Source organism: Oncorhynchus mykiss, chromosome 5 (genome assembly GCF_057628025.1).
Source record: "Oncorhynchus mykiss isolate SJ-2025 chromosome 5, ASM5762802v1, whole genome shotgun sequence".
NCBI lineage: Eukaryota > Metazoa > Chordata > Actinopteri > Salmoniformes > Salmonidae > Oncorhynchus > Oncorhynchus mykiss.
In genome coordinates, this window is record NC_143026.1 from 67,767,535 (window position 1) to 67,775,520 (window position 7,986).

At 41.2% G+C, this 7,986-nt stretch overlaps 1 protein-coding gene across 1 annotated transcript; it reads right to left on the minus strand.

Moving 5' to 3' along the window:
* Positions 1-308: 308 nt before the first annotated feature.
* On the minus strand, positions 309-4,220 carry acer1 (alkaline ceramidase 1). The gene is made up of 7 exons (XM_021603957.3): positions 4,073-4,220; positions 3,223-3,335; positions 2,893-3,007; positions 2,558-2,696; positions 1,862-1,999; positions 1,602-1,739; positions 309-1,480 (listed from the first exon to the last, which is right to left on the minus strand). Exons 1-7 carry the CDS (start codon positions 4,077-4,079, stop codon positions 1,303-1,305), a joined length of 828 nt encoding a protein of 275 aa, XP_021459632.1. The 5' UTR covers positions 4,080-4,220; the 3' UTR covers positions 309-1,302.
* Positions 4,221-7,986: the final 3,766 nt, after the last annotated feature.

The window sequence follows — 7,986 nt, forward strand, 5'->3', positions numbered from 1 at the left end:
TAAGGATTCTAATACAAAACACAGCAGTAAAAATAGGTAGATAAAAAATATATATATACAGTTGATGTTGTAAGTTTACATACACTTAGGTTGGAGTCATTAAAACTTGTTTTTCAACCACGCCACAAAATTCTTGTAAACAAACTATAGTTTTGGCAAGTCAGTTAGGACATCTACTTTGTGCATGACACAAGTCATTTTTTTGCAACCTTTCGGTTACTAGTCCAATGCTCTAACCACTAGGCTACCCTGCACGTTGTTCATAGGAACTTTTCTTTTTTTCAATCAAAAGAGAGAACTACATTCTGTTAAATGTCTCAAATTCGTCAGTGCATTTATTTCAGTAATGCACAAACTGTTAATCTTATTCATATAAAAATGTAATTGCTCTCATAGAGGTAGAACCCCACACATAACAAAACTTGACATGTTCCTAACAGTTTCTGTAATAACATTGTAATACTATTTGAAAAACCTGAGAGAGATTAAATTAATACATGTATGTTATAAAATGACTTAGTTTAGTTCAGTTCACACACAATGTGATATTTATCCCTGAAAAGGGTGTAGGTTATGTAAACAAACTCTACAAGCCCCCTGAAATGTGGTTGTGATTCAGCCCCACATTTAAACAAAGCTGTCTTTTTTGTTGAAAGTATCTCAGTACTCGTCACTATAAAGACAAGCATGTAATCATACCAAAACACAGCTAAATATAAAAACATGTTTTTTTTTTACAATCACCATGTGCAGAGAATATCCTTGCACATACAGATGTAGGATCTTAATTTGACCTATATTGTAACAGCAAAATAATCCTGCAGTAATAGGATTTTAACGTTTAGTCCATAATGTTGCTTGATCGGTGGTTAGGCTATTATGCTGGCCAAAAGTATGCTACATGAAAATCAAAATACTGTTAATATAACCGTTGGTTTTCAGTGAATTTATGTGAACCAAGAAGCTCATCTGCATTTCCTGCAATGCAGGAAAATCTCAGCAAAAAACAATATTGATCAAATTAAGATCCTACATTTGTATGAATGCAAATAACAGATGGGTGAATTTATCAAAATTCACACAAAATGCATACAAACATACACACATTAATGACCTGAGTGGCATTGATTCTATTATCATATAAAATTAGAAGCAAACCACTGGATTGCAGCCATTTCTCAAACTGAGTCACTGCTAAGTACAAAGAAAGGCACTGCATTTTACACTTTCTCTGCATGGCACTATAGACCACATTTCATCACCAAAGCCTTCAAGTTATCTCTTGCAGAAGTTGAATGTTCTTTAGAATATTTTCTGAGTCTTGGTGGTTCCTTTCAGAACAATGTAAGGCAACCCCAGGACCCAGTTGTCATTGGGCCAGTACTGAAGGCTTGGCAGGGAGGAGGGTATCTCATAGTTGGCATCCAGGTAGGCTATCAGGGTGCTTGCGTAGGCTACAGCCATCACAATCAGAATGTGCCTAGAGAGTGAATAGACACATGTCAGTTATACATGGTTTGTTTGTGATTCACAAAATCAAAAATAAAATTGTTCCATCTAACTTCTATTAACATCATTGTTGTTGTCTCCCCTACTCTTACCAGATGCCATGCAGGTAACAGAAATTAAGCTTTTGCCAGAAGCTGCATCCGAAACGATCACTGATCCAGCAGGAGATGGCCAGCACCCACAGGCCAACAGCAGACCAGCATAACCGCAGCACCTTCGGGTCAGTACAGCTGTGTGTGAGGAAAATAAAGGGAAAGACAGAGAGACAGAAAGCAGTTATTTGATAGCAGTTATCAGACAGTGGAGTGATAGACAGTAATGTACAGTGCAATAATGGGAGTTATTGCCTTACATCCTCATCTCCAGACCCAATGAGTAGATGATGTGGAGGGCAAAGCAGTTGAGGAGGTAGGCATTGGCAGTGGGTTTGACAAAGGAGCATAGGGTGGTGACAACAGTTATCATCATGACCAGCCGGGAAAAAGTTGTCCTGCAGGGGGCGAGAGAGAGAGGGTTAGGGGTGGGTAGGAGACATAACATTAACTTGAAGACAGTTGACAGGTATCACACGGCAGCACAGAAAACACTGGAAGGTAAATAAATGGGGACTATTGAACTAGGGGCTAGTTTTATAGTTAAATTGGGATTATCTTCACACTGTCTTAACAGTGTTAATGGGAGAGTCATTCAGAATGCCAGGGAGCCCCTCTCTCCCACTGGCTGGTGAATATAGCACACTGCAGGCTGCTCCTGGCCTGGTTGTCCGGCTCCTGGCTTAATATGGCTTCTGTTTCAACCTAGCGTGCCCTGTAAAAAGATCCTGTCATTGTCTCCTGCCTTATTAAAAGCCTACAGTACGTACTGCCGTTTGGTCCATACAGAAAGAACAGCCGCATGATCCTGTAGCAGGGAGATCTAAACACAGGTGGATGCTGCTCAATGGTTGCATTAAATAGAGACAGGAAGGCAGCACACGGTACCCTACTTCCAATATTCAAAGACAACATTTTGTCTGCAGAAGCCTCGACCAGGAGCAATGGTGACCAACCTGTCCTTGATGAAGGAGGGGAAGAGCCTCCGTGGAAACCAGAGACCATAGCAGAGCCCCAGGACCCACAGGATGGACAGCTCATCCAGCATCTGGCCCATGAAGCTCAGGGTCATGTGGAAGTAGGCAGAGAAGAGACCTGTAGGGAGGGGACACATGTTAATGCCCCGTTCCTAAATGGCCCCCAGCCCCTACCCAGTATCAATTGGGAAGAGGTTAAGAGCTATTATTGAATTCTGAATGAACTGAAAGCACCCTGATGAGGCCACCCTTGAAGTGGAGTTATAACTGAATGAAGGTTGGCCTGCTGTTTGGAAAGGAGAGTGAAGACACACCCACAAAGATCATCATGGTCCAGACCAGGTGTACCGCTAGGTTCCTCTCCCTGGCGTAGGGGTGCAGCAGGTACAGCATGATGGGGGAGATCACGAAGAAGAACAGGCTGCTCATCTGGAGAAACAGAAAGGACTGTTCTAAAATAAGGATTCACAATGTAATGTAGTGTGTGATGCACCTGTCCACTACATCTATCATCATTGTTGTCATACAGGATGGTCCACAACAGATACAATACAAGAGTACAGCAGACAAGTGAGTTGCAATGTAGTTTCAGAAAGGTACATTTCTCAGCTGGATATTGTAAGAAATAAATCATGTACACTTACAGTGTTGAAGTACTCCACTATGTTTTCAGAGTGCCTGTAGTTATCCTCACACCAGTCCAAATCGGAGCTTTCATAGGCGAACAGGCCTGTCATCTTCTCACTAGAATAGAACCCTGTGGGGGAGAAAGAAAGAGGCCGTTATTTTCTGTTGCATTCAGAGCTTCCAGCATAGAGCACAGTATGACTAACCATGTGGATGTAGCCTTTTTCAAAGACTCCACATGCTGATCCACTTTTCAAAGACATGAGGGACTGGCTTTAGTGAAATGTCAGTTGTCTGTTTTTTAAGCAAATATCCAGGAGTGGATGCCTTAGCATGGGCTTCTTCAATCACAGTCACCAAAATGGTTGCTTCAGTGTTGCTTATGTTGTCCTGAATTATAGTGCTACATCCAGCCGGCCTGTTGGAGTGTTAGCAGCATGAGTAAAATGACATATTCAATGATAGTAAATATAATTGAAATCAACTAAGTTGTTCAAATATGACATTTAAATGGGTTACAAACAGAGTAGGATGGCCTGTCAATGCTAAATGTTCTCAGCTGGATATCCATCCATGTTTTATCCATCCATACTGCAATCATGGCATGCTTTAAAATAATTGTCTTTGAGCCAAAGTAAATATTATCTTAACATTGTGTATGCAAGTAGGTTGCTTAGTAGGTGGCATAAGACCTTGCATTGAAAGACTCAAGAAGACAAATCATCATCATGAAATAATGTCATCATCAAAACATCTGTAACCTGTTGTTATAACTTATATATTGTCAACAAAACAGCATGCGTTCATATGGAATGTATGCAGACACTATATGACCACCATCTCAGGAGACATAAATATAGAGCTTACCTGCCATGTTGTAATCCAACTACAACTACTCAACTACTTTCCTCTCCAAGTGGCAGGTGGATTTTAAGTAGGGGACAAATGCTCCAGATCCTGTTGCACGAGTCTTTACTGTGACATCACGCCCCGGTGTGGCAGGAAAAGCCACTGTGAAACTGACATTCCCAGGTGCCTTTGTTATAGTACAACCCGTCAGTTCAGAATTTGGATTAAAGTTGAATGGGAACCAAATGCACATGGGTGCATTTTACGCATGAACGTAAAACCTGATACCCAACCTCAGCAACACGCAACGCATGATCAAACAAATTTAACTAAAACCTACCATATTACATTACCATCATTACATTATTCCTAATTCGCCATCCTTTGTTTGAGATTATAGTTTTAGAATAGACCGAATACACACCTAATGGCAAAAGCTGTGGCTATTCATATTCTCTATAGCCAGGTGTACCAGCGGGCATGGCACAAGCACACGAGCGTGAGGCCACATTGGTCATATGTCACCTCAATGCCCTTTGCTTTTGACGGAAGGCATAGGTAGCCAATCGTTCCTTACCCGCTGTTTGCCATTGTATTATTTATGTATTCTAGAAGCAAGAACATTCCTGACAATGTTAATTGAAACAATTATTTGCTATTTTGCTATTGTGCTATTATGCCATTTTACAAGGAGGTGAGATGGCAAAACTACAAGTCAGTCAAACAGCACAGACACCTGGTATATATATATTAGAAATCAAAACAAATAATGGAAGTCATTACTTCAACATGGCTTAAACTGCATGTATAATCCCCACACAATCCCAACATATTGCTATTCATTAAACAATGAATATAGGCCTATGCTGGTTTGGAATAGGATGAGGGCCAAAGAGCCCAGACAATTCTACAGCTGTATTTTCATTTTAAGAAGTCAGGTTGGTGATATAAAGCTCCATGGGGAATTAGGTCATAGTTGAGACCAGCTCTACTGGTCTGTCTGTGGATCATCAGAATAAGCAGGGGATCCTGCTCAGCAACTACACAGTCTCGTTATTGTGACCTCCACAGGTACTAATGACAATACTCAATTATTAAAGCAGTAGCCTACCATGTATGTTTAACATGTACCTCATAGTATGGCTGTATTCATTGAGTATGTAGTCTGCTCATATGATTTCTTTATTCAGACGAAGGGTACTGCTATGGGATACCCTATGGCTCCTAACTGTGCTAATTTGTATGTGGGTTACATTGAGAAACAGTCCATTGTTAATCCTCTCCAAAATGTTTTCTTGCCTGACATTACAATTTAGAAACCGTACATTGATTATGTTTTTGTTCTATGGAGGGGTGATGCAAAACAGCTCCAGGCGTTCCATGCTTTTCTAAACTCTTCTTCTGAGCACCTGAGATTTACTATGTAATCTGACATGTGTCAATCAGTTTCCCTGATCTTCTGATTTTGTGTGAGGATAATGTTCCAAACACTGATCTTTACAGGAAACCTACTGATCCTAATCTTTTGTTTATGGCTGATAGTTGTCACCCGCTTCCCTTGAAAAACAGTTTGCGCTACAGCCAATTCTGGCGAATCAAACGAATTTGCAAAGATTTCGAAATAAATATGGCTGACACGCAAAGACAATTCAAGGAGAGGGGGTACAAAAATGGTCAGATTAATACTGCCATTGAGAAAACTCAATACAAATCGAGACATGATCTATTTCAAGGACAGTCTGGCAAAAATAAGCATTCTTGCGTTCTTAGGGTGCCGTCTTTCGGATGGGACGTTAAACGGGTGTCCTGACTCTGTGGTCACTAAAGATCCAATGGCATTTATTGTAAGAGTAGGGATGTTAACCCCAGTGTCCTGGCTAAATTCACAATCTGGCCCTCATACCATCATGGCCTTCTAATCATCCCCAGCACGACGCAACCTGGAGTGCCTGGATACAGCCCTTATCCGTGGTATATTGGCCATATACCACAAAACCCAGAGGTGCCTTATTGCTATTATAAACTGGTCCCAATGTAATCAGAGCAGTACAAATACGTTTTGTCATTCCCATGGTATATGGTCTGATTTAGTTGATTGGTTATCCACTGGTTATTCACTAGGTGCGGTGCATTCGGAAATGGATTAAATAAATAAAAATCCTCATCAATCTACACAATCTACCACATCAATCTACCCCATAATGACAAAGCAAAAACTGTTTTTTTTTTTTTTGCAGATTTATAACAAATAAAAAACAGAATTACCTTATTTACATAAGAATTCAGACCCTTTGCTATGAGACTCAAAATTGAGCTTAGATGCATCCTGTTTCCACTGATCATCCTTGAGATGTTTCTAAAAGTTGATTGGACTCCACCTGTGGTAAATTCAATTGATTGGACATGATTTGGAAAGGCACACACCTGTCTATATAAGGTCCCACATTTGACAGTGCATGTCAGAGCAAAAACCAAGCCATGAGGTTGAAGGAAATGTCTGTAGAGATCAGAGACAGGATTGTGTCGAGGCACAGATCTGGAGACAGGTACCAAAACATTCCTGCAGTATTGAAAGTCCCCAAGAACACAGTTACCTTCATCATTCTTAAATGGAAGAAGTTTGGAACCCCCAAGACTCTTCCTAGAGCTGGCCGCCCGGCCAAACTGAGCAATCAGGGTAGAAGGGCCTTGGTCAGGGAGGTGACCAAGAACCCGATGGTCACTCTGACAGAGCTCCATAGTTCCTCTGTGGAGATGGGAGAACCTTCCAGAAGGACAACCATCTCTGTAGCACTCCACCAATCAGGCCTTCATGGTAGACGGAAGCCACTTAGTAAAAGAGGTGCCTTTTACTGTCATGGGAGACTAGTCAAGACTGGGAGACTAGTCAAGACTGGGAGACTAGTCAAGATCGAGGGAAAGATGAACGGAGCAAAGTACAGAGAGATCATGGATGAAAACCTGCTCCAGATCACTCAGGACCTCAGACTGGGGCGAAGGTTCACATTCCAACAGGACAATGACCCTAAGCAGACAACCAAGACAACGCAGGAGGGGTTTTGGGTCTCTGAATGTCCTTGAGTGACCCAGCCAGAGCCCGGACTTGAACGCGGTCGAACATCTCTGGAGAGACCTGAAAATAGCTGTGCAGCGACACTCCCCATCCAACCTGACAGAGCTTGAGAGGATCTGCAGAGAAGAATGGGAGAAACCCCAAATACAGGTGTGCCAAGCTTGTAGCGTCATACCCAAGAAGACTCCAGGCTGTAATCACTGCCAAAGGTGCTTCAACAAAGTACTGAGTAAAAGGTCTGAATACTAATGTAAATGTGGATTTAAAAATATATATATATAAATCTGCAAAATCTTTAAAAAAAATGTTTTTGCTTTGTCCTTAGATTAATGAGGGGGGGAAACTATTTAATCCATTTTAGAATAAGGCTGTAATGTAACAACATGTGGAAATAGTCGAGGGGTCTGAATAATTTCTGAATACAACTGTATACACTTTTCTACTATGCATATTCAACACTTCATATTGTCAAGACATGTTTTTATACAACATAATTGGTCAAAGATGGAACCACCTGCTGCATGCTTCAGTAACTGTTCCAAAAACTACTGCAAACTGCATCCACACATTGAACATTGTAATGGATTAGCATTTCCATTCTTAACATGTAAAGCTCCCAGTTTCAGTCAGTGCTCACCTGCTGGACCAGTCCTCCCAGCTGAAGAAGAATCTGCTGCACCCTCTCCTGACAACACATCATTCATAGCCATAATGAAGACAGCATTCTTCAAGGGTTACGAGACTTTGAAAAACAAGGGTGCATTCCAGGGTTCATTGTTGATAGCTAAACATGATATAAGAATGTTGGATTAGCATTAGCCTTCAAGCATTCAGTTTCATTTAGTTACACATTGCGTCA